We start from the raw sequence: 20,335 nt of genomic DNA, 5'->3' as shown, positions 1-20,335 counted from the left end.
TCTCTCTCCATAGTCATTTATGAGAGGTCTCATTTTAAGCCCAAATCGTCTTCTCTATTACGCTCACATGACACCATCAAAGCCAACGTGGTTGCACCCATGCAAGTGAGAACAGACCATGTGGTTGTTCATCCCAGGCATTCTCAGCTTCGGCCAGCTGAGAGCTGCACTGGTGAACAGACAGGCCACAACAACGTGGGGAGGGGAGGGGGAAAAGTTTGACCAGCTCTTTCGGGAAGTTGCCTGGGGCCGGAGTGTTCCATTTAGGGCTGGATCCTGGTTAAATCGAAGTCAAAAGTAAACTTCCTTTGGACTCGGGGCGGGAGTCGTTTTAGGCCTCTTACAGGTGCAAAATAAGAGATTGCGGCTTCCCTCATCTTTAATTTTGAGCAGCCTGGCAGATGGGATCTAGGGTGACCAGAAAGAAAATGTGAAAAATCAGGACAGAGGGTGGGGGTAATAGGAGCCTATATAAGAAAAAAGACCCCAAAAATTGGGACTGTCCCTATAAAATCAGGATGTCTGGTCACCCTAGCTCTAGCTAAAGCAACTGCAGTCTAGCATCAGTAAGCCAAGGGGTCAAAACAACATTCACTAATATTGAGTCCCTCTGTTTTTGAATATTCAATGTGAGACACTTACGGCTTAGATCCTCAGAGGTAGCTAGGTGCCTCTCGCCCATTGATTTGAGCAGGAGTTAGACATCAAAAATATTTAGCTGGTCTGGGTGTTAGGGCCTGATTTTCAGAGGTGCTGCAGCAGGCAAACCACATTCTCTGTATGCGGCAATTGTCCACACAGTGCGTTGGTGACATTGCACTGGATTTTACAGCTGTTCGTATTCCTTTGCTGAACGCGCTTTTTGCTCATTGACTTTGATGAGTGCAGCTGATACTCAGCATCTTTGAAAAAAATCAGCTGTCTCCAGGTGAGCATCCAAAAACATGCCTCATAGGAGGTGCCGCTTTCCGCTTGTGACTTAATATACTGCTCTGTAAAACTTCAGAGCTATAGCACAAACTAGAGTGGTATTTACCTATCAGAGCAAGAGGAGAACAGTGAGAATGCAGTACTGCCAACACCAGCCACTCAAAAATGATGAGCCAGCCCCCCCCCCCAAAACCCCATGAGATTTTAAAAAAATCTCATTATTTAAAAGTCAGTAATGTGGGAGCTGTAATTTTTCATCAGCTGTTGGCCAATTTGTGAGTCACATTTTAAAACTTCTCTGCAACCAGGAGGGCCAGAAACTGGGTTGGTTTGGTTTTTTTTTTATATTTGAGCTGAGATTTTTAAGTAATAACCTGATCCCAAGAGTTGGAGCTTTAAGAAAAACACCAAATATTGAGAGACTTGCAATAAAATTGAGAGAGTTGGCAACAGACCTCTGTATCTGGTAAGTGGCCTCTTCACGCATTGAAGGGAATGGGGTTGGATTTTAAAGCCGTGAGCTGGTGAGTTTGTTTCAAGCATTGCATTTTTTTTTAAATACTGTGCAAGGAGCTGGAGAAGCGAGTGCAAACTGCAAAATATACGTCTGGAAGACGACAGCACTTACACAAGCTGCAGATGTTAGAAATGAACCGCAAGCGAGAAGAGGTAAAGCTGCTATCTTGTTGGCTTTTGAAGGTGTTTGAAAGAGGGAACTGAAATGATAAAATCCGTGCTTGGGTTCAGCGAGGCTGAAGTCAGCCAGTAGGTCTGGTGGTCCAGCTGCTGTTGCATCTGGATTCAGATCAGGAAGGGAGATGCTCAGACTCATTTCTCTACCTGGCTAGGTTCTATATTACCAGCCTTGGTCTTCATTGTCTCTCTTGTGGCTTCCCCTTTGTCCTCATCTTTGTATCTGAATTTCCTCACTCTTCAGTGGTTGCCATTGTGCCGCCCAGTACTCAACTGGGAAAGTGAAATGAATGATTTCCTGATGACATCCACTCAATGTACTGAATCACAGACAATGGGAGCTGGCACCTTGCCTTAGAAACTATCCATGGTGCCTGAAGTGCAGTTCTCTGGGCCACGTTCTCCTCTGTTATTGACTCCAGTGGGATTGGATTGATGTACCTAATTATTTGACCTTCAGTATGTGTGTCTGCGGATGCTTTAGAGGACAAAAGCCTTGTGTTCATCTCAGACCTTAAACTGTGTCTCTCTGCCAGTAGGGAGCATGCTGGCTTAAGGGTATTGTGTCCCTCACTAGTTGTCCTCTTAATGTTGAGGGCCCATTGTGATAGCAGCTGCTAGAGTTAGTCCAATGGCTCAAGTGATAGTGGCGTATGAAGTGGTGGAGCTCTCACGTTCAGGCCTACCTGGTGGATGGTGTTTTATATGCCCTTTTCCTCCCTCTCCTCAAGGCAGCGTCAGGCCTTACGAGAGACAGTGTTTCCCAGTGGGTGGAGCACTGGACAGAGTGAGGAGACCTGGGTTTTATTCCTAGCTCTGCTGGATGACCTTGGGCACATGCTTTCATTTTCCCATCTGTAAAATGGGGATAATGAGACTTTGTAAAGCATTTCAAGACCTTCAGAAGAAAGGTGCTAGACAGGAGCTTGGTATTCTGTATTTTTCTTAAATGACATGTTGGGAATGAGGCCAAGAATATCAATACTGGGCTGGGGAGAAGCACAGATTTCAGTATTTGTATTCAGATGGTCACTGGACTCAGATAACAGTTGAATCTAATATCTGTTATTTCCTGGAAAAACTGAACAATTATTCCTGATTTGAAATATTAGCCCTCACCTGACCACTGTCTGCGGATGACGGGTTCCCCCTCTCCCCAGGGTGCCACCTGGAACTGGGGTATCACTGAGCCCAGGCTGATGGGTCAGCAGCCTCAGTGATACCCCAGTTCCAGGTGGTACCCTGGGGAGAACCCATCGCACTGAGAACTCAGGCAAATTTGTGATCTGACAGGGCCCAGTTCTGCAAATTTGTATTTCAGCTCGTAAAGTTATTCAAGTGCCTATTTGTTTGCAGAATTAGATCGTTAGCCTAAAGCTATGCTGAGTTTAGATGTTAAACCCTTGGAAAACGAGTTACCTATTTACTCCTCTATTGCTCATACAGATGAATCATTTACAAAGCCAGGAGGCACTGAAGAGAAGTCTCCACAGGGAGGAAAAAACCAACAAACAAAAAACGAGGGAGCTCAAGGCTAAGAAAGTCCTCGAAACTCTTCAGAGAAACAATTGCTCTGAAGGTGAAGACCTTGTCCCCATTGAGCATGACCAAACTTTTAATGGAGACCAGGGTACGTAGAGTCATTTTCCCATGAGATGAAAACTTACTTGATGCTTGGAAGTTTCTCACTTTAAGCAAGTCAGTGACTGGTGGCCTAAACAAGGGGTGGGCAAACTTTTTGGCCTGAGGGCCACATCGGGGTATGGAAATTGTATGGCGAGCCATGAATGCTCACAAAATTGGGGGTAAGGGTGTGGGAGAGGGTGAGAGCTCTGGCTGGGGGTGCGGGCTCTGGGGGTGGGGCCAGAAATGAGGAGTTCAGGGTGTGGCAGGGGGCTCCAGTTTGGGGTGTATGTGTGTGGGGGGTGAGGGCCCTGGGGTGCAGCTGGGGATGAGGGGTTTGGGGTGCAGGAGGGTGCTCCAGGCTGGGACCAATGGGTTCGGAGGGTGAGAGGGGGATCAGGGATGGGGCAGGCTGTTGGGGCATGGAGGAGGTTCTGGCTCTGGCTGGAGGTGGGGCTGGGAATGAGGGACTTGGGGTACAAGAGGAGGCACTGGGCTGGGACTGAGGGGTTCAGAGGGTGGGAAGGGGATCAGGGCTGTGGCAGGGGATTGGGGCGCAGGGTGGGCTCAGGGGTGCAGGCTCCAGGCGACGCTCACCGCAAGCAGCTCCCGGAAGCATGTCCCCCCTCCAGCTCCGATGGGCAGCCAGGCGGCTCTGTGCATGGCCCTGTCCACAGGTGCACCCCTGCAGCTCCCATTGACTGGGAACCGTGGCCAATGGGAGCTGCAGGGGCAGCGCCTGCGGACGGGGCAACGCACAGAACCGCCTGGCCACGCCTTCGCATACTTCGTAGAAGCGAGACGGGGGACATGCCAGCTGGTTCCTGGGAGCCGCACAGAGCAGGCCAAGCCCCCGACCCCACTCCCCGTGTGGAGTGCCGGAGTGGGGCAAACCCCTGACCCCGCTCTCTGGCAGGAGCTGAGGGCCGGATTAAATGGCCTGATGGGCCGGATGTGGCCTGTGGGCCATAGTTTGCTCACCCCTGCCCTAAACCCCTGCAGCTATTCAGTCTCCTGGAATGCATCCTACATGTCGTAAAGATGGAGTTCAGAATGGCCTCCAGGAAGCAGAATTAAATATCGGAGCATTGCAATAAGTCGGGGAGCCTCATAGGGAGGTATCTCTGTACCTTCTTAGTTAATGGCTTCTGAGTATGTTAGAGCAACCACAACTCTGGCCCATGTTTAGGACCTATTTAGTTCTCTGTGCCTGGCCTCCTCTTTCACATATGCAGGGAAAAGCAGCCTGAATGTGACCCCACGATATCGGTCTCCCTTTACAAAAATGTTTCATAGTCAGGATCCAAAATACTCTGGAGAAAATCTTCAACTCCATTGCCTCTTTCTGCCACTCTGGCGATATGAAGGGGCCATAAATTTACCGTAACTGGGCAGCTGAGATTCTGTTCCCCCCGCACCCTGAACTTCTGCCGTATTGGTACGCTGTGGGCATTTGTGGGGAATCACTGGAGTCCTGCTGTGTTCCAGTGGTCCTCAGCAATGCCCTTGGGAACCATAACAAGCTGCTACGTCTTAGAAGAGCCTCAGAACTACTCTAGCTTGCGAGCAGGAGGAGGAATACCAGTCAGCAGCACCACCAAGGACTCAGAAAGTGCAAAAATGGCATGCAGCCAGCTCTGCCCCCTCCTCTTGGGTCCTGCATTGACTCCAGCTTGGCCAGAGCCAGGGACTGGGCCCTACATAGAATATCAGGGTTGGAAGGGACCTCAGGAGGTCATCTAGTCCAACCCCCGCCCAAAGCAGGTCCAATCTCTCGGCACTGACACTGTGGGATTGTTGGCTATTCCTGTAGAGTGCATGATTCTAAGGAAGTATTTGAGTGTTTATTTTCTGAGAGTTACCAATTACTAATTAAGACATGCCCAGTTAATTTGGTCACCAAATTGAGTTACTAAGGCTGTTTCTTCATTGTAACACACAGACATTTATATCAGGAAAAACAAAGCAAAATACCTGTCCACACTAATAGAAAAGGACTGATTTCCCTGCATGGTACTTGGCCGAGTTCATGGACCTGCACAATGTAAAACTCCTGTATGGTTGCACTAATTAGCATACTGTAGAAGAGGAGATTCAAGGCTGGTTCACTCCCTTGTGGTGGACCTCGGTATAGTGGGCTCTCCTTAACTTCCCCCCATCAACAGCTGCTCCAGCTCTGCAGTCGGCTGCTGGTTCTCTCCGGCCAGGTCACTTATAGCTCCCCCGTAGCCCCTGCGGGGTAACCAAAAGTCCAACAAACAATCTCAAACCATCTCTTCGGCCTGAGTTCTGAAACAGTATTTGTTTCCCCTCTGGTCCATGGGGTCTTTGCACCCCCTTCTCCAGTGGCTGGTGGGAAGCCCAGTCCTCCAGCAACTTTTTTGGGTTCAAAAAAAGAACTAGATAAATTCATGGAGGATGTGTTTGCCAGAAGCTGGGAATGAGCGACGGGATGGATCACTTAATGATTACCTGTTCTGTTCATTCCCTCTGGGGCACCTGGCATTGGCCACTGTTGGCAGACAGGATACTGGGCTAGATGGACCTTTGGTCTGACCCAGTGTGGCCGTTCTTATGTTCTCCTTCTTCCCTGAGCGCCAGCCCAGGGCCCTTTGAGAAATTACATGCAAAAAGGAGACAGACATGGGGCCTGATCCTGTACCTGTTTGGGGCAGGCTTTTCCAGTTCTCTGGACTGTCTCAGCCCCATGCTGACTGGCTGTTTGCTTCAACCTTCCCCTCCTCCTCTGTGTCACCCCACACCTGCCCCTCTTACCCTCTTCTCCCCCTCACCCACTTCCCTCACTGTCTCCTCTCCCTTCCCTTTTCTGTCCATTTAGCTGATCCTCTCCTAAATATATGCAAAATGAGAGAACCCCCCCGCCATGGAACTGACATGACATTTTCTGCCACCACATTGTTCACTCTACTTGTGTGTTCTACCCTTTCCCCCAGCCTCTGGCTGTCTATATGGTAATCTATTTGGGGCAGTGGCGTCTCTTTGTTGTGTTTGTGCAGCACCTAGCACAATGTGGCCCGGGCCCATGCCTAGGGCTCCGAGGCTCTGTGATAATACGAGTACCAAACAGTTGCTCTTTGCTAGTGTAACCCTGACAGACCCTAGTCGTCGGTGGGCAGAATCGAACTGGGAACCTCTGGAGCTTAGTGCATGAGCCTCTACCACATGAGCTAAAAGCCAAGGGCGTATTAGCTAAGGCTGCAGAGCAGACTCATTTTATCTCTCTCTTTAAGTGGTCTCGGTGCCACCAGATGGGACAGAGCACCACACCCAGGACGCGTGTGGGTTACACTGGGTCTCTGGATCCTCTCGACGGTGCAGGGAAGCAATCAGAACACCCAAAGCTTGTCCGTCTAACAATACGATTGTGAAGGGTTAGCAGAGAGAATGGCAGCAGGAGAGCTGGCCTCCGGGCATCTTATGTTCCTTTCCTTCAAACTCTTCTGAAGCCCCCCATGACCAGTTTGGGCCGTGTTCCTGCCTGGGAACTTATCCGTGTTCTCGTTGCCTCCTGCCACCCAGCACATAGCCACTTGTGACGTGTAGAGAGCCCAGCTGGCTGCCTGCTATGCAGATGACCTTTTGGGTGGGGACCATTGACTCCCTGATGGGGATTTTTCCTGTTCTTGCTGTAGAATAGTGACACCCGAGCCCACACACAGCCTGATAGCAGGCTCCCCTCATCTCGCGCCCTTTGCGGACAGCCCTTCGCAGCCTGCCTCTTTTTGACTCAGCCCTCTGGCCGGGTCACTCCACCCATTCTGGGGTAACAGAAAGGCCAACAAACAATAGTCCAGTGGCCTCAAGCAGAGTCTTTGGGTCCAAGTCCCGACTCAACAGTCCTTCCACTCTTGGCCTCGGGGTCTATACACCACCTGTTCCGGTAGCTGGTAGGGGAAGCCAGGCCTGCCCTCTCCTCTGGGTTCCAGTCCAGGGGCCCTGTGTAGACAGCAGGCAAAGCCACCTGCCTGTGGGTTGGCTTTTGCTCAGTCCCACCTCAGGAGTCTCCTTCCCCTCTGCTGCTCAGTCCCCTCAAGGCTGGTCCCAAGGCGTGAACTCTCTCCTGAAGCTCTTCTCTCCAGTTGAGCTCCCCCAGCCATTTGTGCAAACCCTCTCACAGGGAGTCCAATCATTAGCCACGGCTACCTGATCGCCAGCCAGTTAGGATCAGCTGGAACGGTAGCCAACTACTGACCATCGCAGGCAAGGGTGTGTCTGAGTATCCTTAAGGGGCCAGCCAGCCTGTGACATTACCTTGTACAGCAACACTGGCCTTCTCTTGCTCCCAGGCTGAGCCTGAGACACACGGCTCTCTTGGCAAAAACTTCAATTTGCACAAGAAGTGTTTGGAAAGCTGCCAGCACCCACTGGATTACCAGTGATTGGTTGCCTCTGGCCCACGTACATGGGCAGTTGGCCACCCTTACCAGCTACAACCCCCTTCTCGCTGACTCATCTAACCTCTCCCGGAGGAGTTTCTTCAGCAGCTGCCTTCTTTCCCCTGGCTCTATTGGTGACTGTGGCAGAACCACGTCTTTGGGGCTCTGGATGGCACACAGCAGCATAACTCTGGTCTTTGTAGAAGACCAGCAGGCTGAGGCCATGTGAAGAGAGAATCCAAGATACACACATATTGAGGCGAGGAACAGAAAGCTCATGGCAAGAACGGTATGTGTAACATGTCATGCTTTTCCGTCCTTAGCCTTGCTGGGGAAGAGAAAGGAGCAAAAGCAGTGATCAGTTAGACTTCTAGGAAAACATTATGGGCATAACAAAAAAACCAGGGCTTTCAGAAATTCTGCTTATATTTTCAATGCCATAGTTGTCCAAATTTCAGAAAAGTCTGTCCAGTTTGCACTCACGTCTCCTTAGCAATGTGATGGTGTCTCGGGGTGCAATCCTCATCGCTAGACTGGTGCCTCCTCCGGCTCATGCTGGGGATTAACTCAAGGCCAACACTCACATCAGCACTCTGTCTCTGCTCCCGCCTGCGGCTCCACTCTCAGCTCCCAGAACCATAGCATCCTCTTTGCGACTCAGCCCTCCAGCTAGGTCATCATCTCTGTTTCTGCCTTCTTGGGGGCAACATGCATATCACTGTCCTATTCCCCAGCCACTTTCCCAGTGGCAAGAGTCGGGGGGGTGTGGAGAAAACCTGGGCTTGCCCACCCACTATTCCGGGCCCCAACCCAGGGACTTTGTAAATAGCAGCCTCCTGCTGCTCCTCTGTAACCTCTGTCAGTGCGGCTGTTTCCCTGGGCCATTTCCCCATGGCCCAGCACCTTCTTTGCCCTCACCTCAGGGCACTCAGCAGCTCAGTCCTGGGAGCCTGTCACTGCTCTGTCCAAGATGCTTCTAGTTCTCTCAGTCCTCCAGGGATGCAGGTCTTACTCCCTAGGCTCCTAGCAGCAACTGATCCTACTTTGCTCTGCAGCTCCCTTTTATCTGAGCCTGCCGGGCCTGGATTGGTTGCTCCCTGCAATTCCCCCCTGATTGGCTGTGTTTCACGCAGCCTCTCTGGATCCCTTGGAGGACTCACCTCCATTGCTTCTTCTGGGACAGGGCATGAGAACCCCCTGCTATGCCTGTGTAGGGTAGGCACCCCGTCACAGATGGGTATAGCTGTTGGCATGTAGGTGAGTGAGGGTCTCTGTGGATGAAATTTATCTGTCTGTAGCATTGGAGTGCCAAGGCCCAGGCTCCACTTTCATCGTACGTGAGCCCTCAACACAGGCTTCTGCTGGCCACTGCACAGGGCTGAATTTCACCTTTAGCCTCACGCCCTGGATGAAAGTGAGTGTGAATCTGAGATCAGATTCCGGCCCACTATTTCTAGGGGAAGATGGTGAAGAACCCCAAAGACTCAGGAGTGTTGCTGGACCAGAGAGGACGGGGAGTCACAGCTGAATGCTGCTGGCAAAAGACATTTTAATTAGATAGCTGCCTTCAAAAGGCAACCTATTGTCCTAAAGAGACCCTTTAAAGTGCACCCTGTAGTTTCTGGTACACTTCGGTTAAATCTTTAACTACAGGCTTTCGCCACTAGATGCCTAGTTTTTACTGATTGGTGGGATGGCCACGCAAGGCACATTCTACTGTATAGGCATATTCCTGTGGAACAGAGATCACTGCATTCACAGGTCATGCCAGGACCACACTGCTCAGGGAGTGCGCTGAAAATAACACAAGCTGCAGTTCGGAGAGCCAGGAGAGTGCAACCTGCCTCCTGATGGAATACCTTGAACTAGGCCCTTGCGACTGAAGGGCTGGAGTCAGCCAAGGACAGCAAAACAAATTCCAAAACAAAGAGAGGGCTTTGAGACTGAGGAGCGTCTGACTCCTTTTGCTGAAGAGTTTGTACGGATGACTCTGCTCAGTCCATGTGCGTGGTACTCACTATAGCAGTGACTCCGCCATAGCCTACCTGTCAGGATGCATTGTAGTCAGCCGTTGATTACGCTACACATATGGTACAGTCCTAGCAATTAATACAAATTCACGGTGGAGCGGGCTGCTCTCCCCTCTAATTCATTTGATGAGGAACTCGTTCGGAACCGCTTCTCTGAGCCCTTTAACGCTGTTCACATTTTTTTTTTCACACTGGCCTGATTCAGATCTCACTGTCAATGGCATAAATCTAGAGTCACTTCAATGAAGTTATGTAGATATACAAGTGTGAGATGTGACTCAGGTGTAACACCGACCGGCTCTGGTCGGCAGCGGACAGGAGCGAACCTGGGACCTCAGAAGCTAAATGCAGGAGCCTCTACTGCATGAGCTAAAAGCCTCAGGGCCCTTAGCTAAATCTCTAGCAGACTCATTAATCTCTAAGTGGTCTCGGTGCCACTAGAGGGGACAGAGCACCACACCCAGGAGGTGGGTGGGTTACCCGGGCTCTGAGTGTTTTGAATTTGGGCAAGATTCTAATCTCTGCCGTAATAATGCCATTAAAACATTATTGTTTTGTATTGTGATGTAGCTGGAATCAGAATCTGGTTGCTTTGTCTGCCCCTTCATCGTTCTTAGCACAATTTCCCTTCCACTTTGCACTTTGGGGGGTTCCTTTTCTTGATTTATGAAGACCCAGCACAGTATGGATCATTGCAAAAGCACTATTGTCATAATTACATCAAGTATCTTTTGCTTATGCTGTATAATAATAACTAGCAGCTGCAGGCCTGTGCCGTCTCACAGCTGTAAAGACAAGGCTGTAAAAAAGCTGACAATGTCCCAGATATTAAAAAATGGACCGTTACCGACTGCATATGCCAGCGACAGTTGAACCTGCTGATATTCTGAACCAAAAGAGCTCTCAGCCCTGCCTGTAGCTGTTTTTCTCGCTTCACACTGACTCAACAGACATTCTAGGCTTCAGATTGCTCTTTGGGGTTATTGGGTGTGCTGGGTGTGCTGTTGAGTGGGCAGTTGTGTGGAGCAAGTTGTGCTGGGAGATTTGTATTTATTTCTACAGGCAGTGAGTGAGGGGGGATGTGCTGCAGGGAAGGGCTGTGTGTGTTTCGGGTTACTGTGTGTCCTAGTTGTGTTGTCGCATGGGTGGTTGTGCTGATTTATGGTTGGGAGGTTGTGCGGAAATTTGTGTTCATTAATGCAGGTGGCAGTTGGGTCCATGGGGGCACAGCTGGGCCAAATACTCCCCCCTCTGTGCAGGCTCCCTCATACAACCAATGAAATTGTTCCAGGCAAATTAGCTGTAGAGTCAGGGTGGTGATTGGTTGTATTACCTCTGATGTCACAATGGTCACAATGGTCTAGGATGCTTGACGTGGTGTAGGTACATGCCTTGCTGCAGCTGTACACAGTACGGGTGTAATTCATAAAGGCAAAATGGTTGAAAACTTCAATATTGGATGGTAACGGATGGCGAATCCCAATAATGATTGAACTTGGTGATACTCTGAACAAAACGAGCTCTCGGCCATGCCTACAGCTGAGTCCATCGCTTCACACTGATGCAAAAGACATTGTAGACTTCAGAGTGAGACACAGAGAGACATTCCAGGGATTTTATTACCTCTTTTACCACTGCTTTCCATCTGAGACACCTTACAAGAACGGGCAGATGGGCCTGCAGTTAGGACATTCGTCTAGCACTTGGGACACCTGGTGTCAATTCCCTGCTCTGCGACAGACTTCCTGTGTGCCCTTGGGTATGCCACTTAGTCTCTGTGCCTCAGTTCCCCATCTGTAAAATGAGAGGGAAAACACTTCACAACCTCACAAGGGTGTTGTGAGGATAAATACATTAAAGATTGTGAGGTGCTCAGACACTATCATAATGGGGAGGCATATAAATACCTTAGATAGGCAGACATGATTGCTGGCAGTGGAACCCAGGAGTCCTGACTCCCAGCCTTATGCTCCATCTACTAAACTATGCTGCCTCTTATCACGCCATATATTTAATAATTATGCCCCTATAAATATAGAGCTCAACCCTGCCTGGTGTTCAGCACTCTGGCCGGACCCTGCAAAGTACATAAGAACTTGGGCTTGATTTCATTGCAGCCAGTCATGTGCATGAAGTTAAGCACGTACTTAACTATTTTGCTGACTCAGGGCCAGCGTACTCCACAGCTTTTGGGACCAATTCACACCACTTATAAAAAAGGGGTTCTGGGAATGAACAAACGTTGTACATAAAAGTATAAAATTTCCCCCCTTTATGACTAAACAATATTTGGTTTAAAATTTGGAAACAGCAGAATAAATAGAGGTGGGTGAAATTTTTTGGTCAAAACTTTTCAGCGAAAAATGCAGATTCGGCGACATTGAAACATTTTGTAAATTCATGTCGATTTGCTGAATTGTTCATTTAAAATATTCTGAAAACATCAGACGATTTCATTTGGTCATTTTCAACTTTTTGATTTTTCGGTTCAAAATGACTTTTCATTTCAAATTTTCCTTTAATTTTATTTTTTTTTAATCCAAAAAAAAAAAACCAACAATTTTAAAGGTTCAAATCAAAATGAAATGTTTTGATTTTGTTGAAACAAACGGTTTCATGTGTCTGGAATAAAAAAAATTCAACATTTTAATTCACCAACTTTTTTTTTTTAATTTTGTTTTCAGTCTGACCTGAAACATTGTTAAAATTTTTCAAAATTGCAAATGAACCAAAAAAATCTATTATTCAACCAGCTCTAACAATAAACACGGTGTTCTAGTACTGGAGTTATTCCCGAATGTATCTGTTGTGTCTTGTGCTCTTTATACCAGTGGTTCTCAAAGCCCGTCCGCCACTTTTTCAGGGAAAGCCTCTGGTGGGCCGGGCCGGTTTGTTTACCTGCCGCGTCTGCAGGTTCAGCCGATTGCGGCTCCCACTGTCCGCGGTTCGCTGCTCCAGCGCAATGGGGGCTGCGGGAAGCGGTGCGGGCCGAGGGATCGGCCAAACCTGCCGACGCGGCAGGTAAACAAACCTGCCTGGCCCACCAGGGGCTTTCCCTGAACAAACGGTGGCCCTAGTTTGAGAACCACTGCTTTACACAACAACAATATGAAGAAAGCGCAATGGGCTTATTTGGAGTCATATGATCATTTTTACTAAACATTTATGACCACTCAGAACCTAACCACATACAGGTGGCTACATTAGCTGGTTTCTGATGGCTTCTTGAACATAAACATTTTGAGCACTACTAGAAGGCTCAGAAACTATTTAAAGGGACATTATCCTTTTCCTATATGCTACAGCATCTACTTACAGTCTGAGAATTTTTTTCACATAAGGAGAGAAAAGAAAAATAATAGTTTGCTTAGCACAAATTTTGGAATTGGGCCCTGGGTTCCTCTGATGCGATTCCACCAACCCACAGCAAGTCCTTGATAAATCATCTGCAATTGGGTGTGCAACCCAGAATAATTAAGAAGAAGGTTTTCTTGTTTTTAGGAAATACATGGGATGGAGAATTCTTGGAGCGACACGAGATGGCTGAATCCTATCCCAGCCAGAACAGTAAAGTGGAAATGTGGTTCGTAAAGCACCAGGAGCCACAAGATCTATTTTGGGACAGCTCTAGCACTGACTCGGATGACTGGAGAAGAGAAGAGAGAAAGCTGGGTCGCAGACCTGCACTAGTGAGAACCAAGACGGAGAGAATCCCTCTGTTTGATGAGTTCTTTGATAAGGAATTCTAACTGCAAACGAGCCGGGTGGGACTGGAGTCATGCACTGAAAAAGCTCAGTTCTCTGATTATGCTTTAAACCCACTGGATGGATAGACAGCCGCTGTTAAGAATGACTTCTCTTGTGAAGTAAATAGAGTTGTGCAAGTATGAAGAAATACAAAGGAACACTGCAGATACGGATATAACCAAACCCATTTATCTTTGCAGGTCTCGAAGGGCCACTATTGTGAAGGTGCATCTGCTTTGTGGAAAAATATAAAGAGAAATTCAGGGGTATATACAACAATATACTGGAACGGAAATTATTTATTATGCAGCTGTTTTAATGCAGCTAAGATGGGGGCACATAGGGAGATGCCATTGAACAAGAAATAAAGGGTAAGACCAGTCCTGAGACACACAAAATGCCCATTGATTTTGGCAGGAGTTTTGTGTGAGTTTGGATTGTGGGATCAGATGACCCGACTCTCAGGAGACTTATTCCCTCTTCTTGTCTCATCCCCCTGCTCACCTTGTTACCTTTGCTCTGCCCTCTTCTCTTTTAAGACCCTCTTTGGGGGAGAAACACCTTCAAGGTAGCTCCTAGGGCCGGGCCTGGCACATCCTCACCCTTTTGTCCTATTGACATTTACGAGTACCTAAGCGCATACACAAGAGGAATTGTGGAATTAACAAAACAGATGCCTTACCTTGCCATTCAGTCACACTTTGACCTCTCCATCCTCTTGTCGGTATGTCATCTAATTAGCTCAAGATCTGCAAGTGACCTTTGGCCGGCTTCTCACTGCATTTACACCAGCATAACTTAGTTGACTTCACTAGAACTACTCCTGCTTTATAAAGATATCAGAGCACAGTGGGGCCGGTTGCTGTCATCTGTCTATAAAGAACCTAGCAACAAATAGTAAATAAAGATAATCGAACTTAAACCCACATTCCCTTCCCTCCATTTTCGACCTCTTTTATCCTTCAAATTAGGACATTTATTGTCTATACACTTAGACAGCCCCATCGTTGTAATGCTGAGCAACTCACAAACATTAATGAATTTAGCTCACCACATCCTTGTTAGGTAGCTCAGTATTACAATTCCCATTTTACAGATGTGGACTCAGATATAGAAATATTATGGTTGGGATTTTCATAGGAGCCTTGGGGAGTTAGATACCCACCGCCAACTGTATTTCATTGGGAGCTGGGTCTTTAACTCCCTTAGGCTCTTTTCAAACTCCCAGCCTAAGTGGCTTGCCCAGGATCAGAAAGTCTGTAGCGGAGACTAGATTTGAATCCAGATCCAGGTCAGAGTCTTAACTGTGGGCTTGTACTTCCTTATCCCCTCTATCCATGCATATAACTGCCATGTAATGAGTCGGACTAGATTGTCACAATGGTCCCTTCTGGCCTTATAATTATGAATTTTTGCATCTTTGCCTGCTTCAACCATGAGAAAATAACTGACACTGTCCCAAAAGTTCAGACTAGGTACAGTGATTGCATGACAACCCCCCCCACAAAGCAAACGGAAACCAAAATCGAATCAAATGTTAAAATAAAACAAAAAAGAGATTAATTTTGAGAAGACAACAATGTAAACAGTAAAGGTTGCTAATGACTAATGACTGTTTTACTTGGATTCTATGTTTTAAAAAAAATATCTCTGTGAACACTTTCCAGATTGTAAAAGCTTTATTGGGTAAAGAGAAAAGTCAGTGGTTTAATGGGATGGAACAATTCACCTGGCACTAGGCTATACACCTGTCCTCTAAATGATCCCACATATTTCCCTCTTGTGTTCCCATCTGTCAACAATTAAGCTATAATTGGTGGGAATGGAATTTATCCTAGACAAGTGCTGATTAGTTTAGCGATAGTTGGGTTGCAAGCATATGGAAACACTGCACACGGATAAGAATATGTGGAATAATCACATATTCTATGGAAGGAAAAGATATGTAACATTAATGGATCAAAATGATTACGTATGACATACACTTATCTATGGAAAAAATGTTTGCTGTTTTTCTTGCAGTTCAGAGATCTTTGATGCCAATAATGACAATTTTCAAATGTACTGATTTATTCTAAATAATTGTAACCTTTACAGAGGCAGACTGCAAATCATTTTTACTCAGATACTTTCTAACACTGGAAATTAAAATGCTTTCCTTTCTGTTAAGCCTGGAATTTAGAGTCTCCCACACACCCACACACATATATACACCAGCTGTAGCTCCACAAAAGAATTTTGATTGTAGTGGTTATCTTTGGAGAGCCACAGATTTCAGATGGTTGCTACCTTCCTATAATTTTAAAGGTATGTCATTATGATTGGCTATTTATACTGGGTGAAATTCACCCCATAGAGAGGGGTACATTTCACCTAGTAAGAACATCCACACACAATACCAGTACATAACGCTGGCAAATTTTGCCTTCTATTTGGCAAACCCTGATTCATTATAATTCTAATGCAACAGAAACCCTCATATCTGCTTTAGGAGACATAACTCCGCTCAAGCCTTAACATAACGGAAGAGGCGTCATCAGGAGCATGCAGAACGTTGGGAGCTGTCTGTACTTTAGTGACTAGTACGAGCTCATCTGTTTCTCAGTGCTCTGTCACTTATGTGTTTATCAATCTCACAGTGCACTAACGGGGTATTTTAAAAAGTGGAACTAGATTTCGATTCTGTAGGACATTTTCAACCAGTTCTTAAGCATGTTAAAGCTCAAGTGCAACCCTAACATGAAAATCTGATGTAAGCACAGGTTTATTCAATGGTAAAAGCGGCATTAATGTAGAGTTAAGATTGCTTGGTGGTATGTCGTCCCTTTGCGCAACACTGAGTTGAGCAAAACTCAAACTTTTGAAAACCAGGAAATGGAGAATTAAGGTTGCCCATGCGACCTTAACTCTGCCCTTGTTCAGCAATGCCCCAATACGCCCTGTAACCACACCTATCTTTACTCTGCCTGCCCCATTCACTCTTACCCACCAAATCCCATGTCATGCCATTAAAGGACAAATAGGGAAAAAAATTAAAAATTGCCTGTGCCACCTTCCCTCTATCCTCTTTGAACAATGCCTCAATATGCACGTAGCACATACTCATGTTGGTCCTTGGTACTATAAGCTTCAGGAGGTTCCAGATTCTGGTGCACACTCACACACTTAGCCAACTCCCCAGAAAGAATACTACACGTGTTCGATCTAAGAACCACTTCACATTATGGGCAACCTTAACTCTGCATTTCCTAGAGCTTTAGTTTTGCTCAACTCAGCATTCTGCAAGACAATGACATATCACCAAGCAACCTTAACACTATATTAATGGAGTTTTTTGCCATTGAATTTCCTAGTTTTTTTTTTTTTGGAAGATGAACGGATATGTTGTTGGTAGGAGTCATTTAGGCAGTTGTACATATCATGTCCCACTATTAACCAGTCACCTCTCCAGCCCCCATGTGCACACACTCACTGTGTCCCACCAGTCCTGCTCCAGAATACCTCCCAAGCCATGCCCCCAACCCATTTAAAATGTTCCCCCCTAAAACCTGTCACCCTCCCCACTACTGTACCCAGGTCTCCTCAACACAAGCAGGGAATGCATCTCCCTAAAGCCTTGACTCCCTGGCATGCTGTAGTAGGAAGAGAGCCTGAGACATAAGCCCTTATATCAGAGGCCTGGTATGAGGCAGGACCTGCTCACAGAATCTGGCAAGACCAGGGCTAATATTGCAGAAATACACATTCCTAAGAATTGCTAGTCACCAAGTACTCACGCAAACACATCCTAATATCAAGTGGTAACAGAACATCCTGATATCAAAGATGGTATAAAAACTTTCCCCAAGGATAACAGGAACACATTGACCCTGCCTTAAAGATAAGGCCAGGATGACAGTATGTAATAAAAATGTTTTAATTGAATCAACAGGTACAAGGTGATGGGTGATAATTAGCTACGTCAGGGGGCAGTAACTAACTATGTCAGAGGGGCAGTACTAACTTGTTTGTATTGGGGTATAAAGATGTATCTCAGAGTGAGTATCTTTGTCTAGCTTAGGGAGGAATGGAAAGTCCCGCTGTTCACTGAGCTGGTCCATTGTTACAGGCATACATGTATTAGTAGTCTGGTAGAGTCTGTAGGATGCTAGTACCATGCTTCATCGACAATAAACCTGGGTGGGTGCCTTCGTCCCTTAATGAATCTTGTGGTCATTGGAGGGGTTCACTCGAGGTCTGCCGTGCCAGCTGTCTGCACAGGGCTGGGGCAGCACACAGAAGGAACACACACACACAGCCAAACATCTATCAACATCTAACCACACATATCAATGTTTCTATTGCTGTTACTTCCCTCCTCTTGTAACCTGACTCCCATCCAGGGCCTGGAGTGAAGGACAACTATGTGACAGTGGAAAAGTTCTGGGGTGCTGGAAGGTTGAGCTCCACTGGCAGAATTGGGGGGTGCCGTGTCTCCCTTACCTGAGTCCCCAACCTCTTTCACCTCTTCTATCATCCATCCCCGTTTACCCCTCCCCATAATCCTTTCCCCTTTCTACACACCCACTCCACTGCCACCTAATACACATTCCTTCCCAGGATGCATTCACTTGTCTAATTTTTTCCCTCCAAAGACTTCAATTATATCCCCCCAAAATAAAATTATCACCCATGACTCACAATCGCAGCAACCTCCAGGCTCTCCGTCCAAAGCTCTTTTTGTCTTCGGTGGGGGCTTGTGATTAACTTACCCTTCGATATGTTGATTGAAAGATGAGCTCACATCAGCTATCAAGAAGTGTGAGAGTCATCCAGCCATTAGAACCTTTCAGTTTAACAGTACAAGGCATCAGAAATAAACTGTGCTTGGAGATAAAGAAACCCCGTCACCTAGGACTTATCTGTGGGGCCTTTTAGTTTCATAAGTCTCTTTACGAGTCATTAGGATTTCAGTTGCAACCCTAATGACACTCCAAGGACCATACTGGTACCTCTTTTGGTTGGTAACCACGCAAAATTCAGGGGAGGTGCATTAACTGCTCCTGTAGATGTCATCTTCGAGGTGATGTTCATCCTTAATTAAGTCAGGACTTTCTCCCAATTTTAAGGATAATGTTCCCTGTAACATTGGATTGACTTCTCTGTTAGCTTCCTTAACACATATTGACATTCCTGCGCCAAATAGTCCTGTTAGGGATCCTAACCTCCAAGGAGATTTAAAAACTTTTTTTCCTAGTAGAGTTGGACTTAGGACGTAGGCTACAATCCTATCCACAAGTCATTACTGAAAAAAAGCTACTTTTTTATGCTGACAATACATTAGGGCAGGCGATACATCTCTCTGTTCCTGGTCGTCTCAAACCTGCTTGACCTCCCTTCTCCTCAAGAATAATTCTTAATTTCTACTTCACCTCAGCATCTAACCTCCCCAAATCAGGCAAACAGACTGGCGAGCCAGCCAGAGGAGATTTTAGTGTGTGACAATTATTGTTGCTGGCAGTACGCCCAGTATTTCCGTTTGTATTGTGGTTTAAACAATAGTGGCAGTACGCCCAGTATTTCCGTTTTGTATTGTGGTTAAGTTTTAGTGGCGGGAGTTAATGAAGCAAGGTATTCATAGCGCAGAAGGCATAACAGTATTCCCGATATTTGGCAGGTCCCGACAGAGGGAAAGACTCCTCTCGATCATCTGCCATGAGAAGCTTCTGTGAGTGAAGAAGCGACCTTTACAATTGGGTTAAAATCTTACAGCTCACAGTGAATCGAGCATTGTGGTGTTTCTTGCCAAGTTTAGGGTAGGAGAGAGAGAAAGTTTTCAAGAGACAGTAACCTATTGGAACATAACCAGCACCCAGGGCAAGGCAAGCAACTCTTCTGTTCTAACTTAAAGCAGAAACCTAATGAAACTCCCATCAGTTTTTGCGGTTGGTGAGTGCAGCTTGGTCATATCATAGAGGAGGGACAGAAGAGAAACTGCCACATCAGTTTGCTCCTCAGTTGAGGGACAAAATCTTGGGAACCCCTTGGTCAAGTGACCCCAAATTTGAGTCACTAAAGCTGTCCCACATCCCCACAAGGCACACCACATTTCAAAGGAATCCAACTAACCTTTTGGATTTTAAAGCTTTAAAGCTTAGAAAATGGCAGAGCTGGAACCCTCTCGAGCTGTTTTTCTGCATTGGCATGTGCACAGTGCAAAAATATAAATTTTCTTAAATACCGTTCTCAAGCTGGGTCCGCTGAAGATTTAGGGGGTGCCATGCACTACCTTGGGTAAAGCTCAATAGACTGAGACCATTTTGACCCAGAGCTCATCAACGGTTTGATCAACTCTGGGCAAAAAATCCCCCCAAAACCAAAACCATACAACCTCCCTACAAACGTCTTTAAAATGGCTATTTTTTCAGGGATTATATCTCCAGAACCCCTGGCTCTAATGACTACAAGTTTAGGTCATTAACCCTACCCTGCACCCTCCAGAAGAACACCAAATCTCAGACAAACGCAATGACACACATCAATTTTAGCAGACTTAGAAAGGCTGACCTTAAATAAATATCATGATGCAACTTTAACTACAATGTTACTCCCTTACCACTATAATATTCCAAATGCCCTTGCTAACCAGTGTGCATGAGGACATCATTTAGCATAGAAATAAGTAATAAATGTATCTCGTTAGTATATTTAGGCTCTGCGACATCCTTCCGGCAACACCTGATTTACTAGCTACAGTGGTCACCATTATAAAGTCAATGTGTACCTTTAGTCGACATGTAAAATCTAAAATACTACAGTTATTTCCAATTCTAAGCATATGGGAAATGGCAATGGTATGTTCACTTATATTGTGTGGTAAATGTTGGCATAGGTTGATTTTCTAAATGGTAACCATAGATACCATGGGTTGTGATG

General features: G+C 46.5%; 1 protein-coding gene and 1 long non-coding RNA gene across 3 annotated transcripts in view; one reads left to right on the top strand and one right to left on the bottom strand.

Annotated features, from left to right (window-relative positions):
* The window catches only part of CCDC198 (coiled-coil domain containing 198), a 23,677-nt gene extending 9,978 nt beyond the window's left edge, over positions 1–13,699 (top strand). Inside the window, exons 4-6 of the mRNA XM_039538693.1 lie at positions 1,501–1,599; positions 3,070–3,253; positions 13,175–13,699. Coding sequence (XP_039394627.1) covers positions 1,501–1,599; positions 3,070–3,253; positions 13,175–13,422 — 531 coding nt within the window. The 3' untranslated portion in view covers positions 13,423–13,699. The remainder of the gene's footprint in view (positions 1–1,500; positions 1,600–3,069; positions 3,254–13,174) is intronic.
* On the bottom strand, positions 11,281–20,292 carry LOC120405254. Of its 2 annotated transcripts, none has more exons than XR_005598454.1 (4): positions 20,184–20,292; positions 18,101–18,208; positions 14,103–14,304; positions 11,281–11,467 (listed from the first exon to the last, which is right to left on the bottom strand). It is a non-coding gene; the product is annotated as an uncharacterized LOC120405254 (long non-coding RNA). The 2 variants fall into 2 exon arrangements; XR_005598455.1 differs by lacking the exon at positions 20,184–20,292 and adding an exon at positions 20,016–20,173.
* Positions 20,293–20,335: the final 43 nt, after the last annotated feature.

The sequence above is a fragment of the Mauremys reevesii genome, linkage group 4, assembly GCF_016161935.1.
Source record: "Mauremys reevesii isolate NIE-2019 linkage group 4, ASM1616193v1, whole genome shotgun sequence".
Lineage (NCBI taxonomy): Eukaryota > Metazoa > Chordata > Testudines > Geoemydidae > Mauremys > Mauremys reevesii.
The sequence above is the reverse complement of the archived record's forward strand: the minus strand, read 5'-3'. Positions and strand labels throughout refer to the sequence as shown.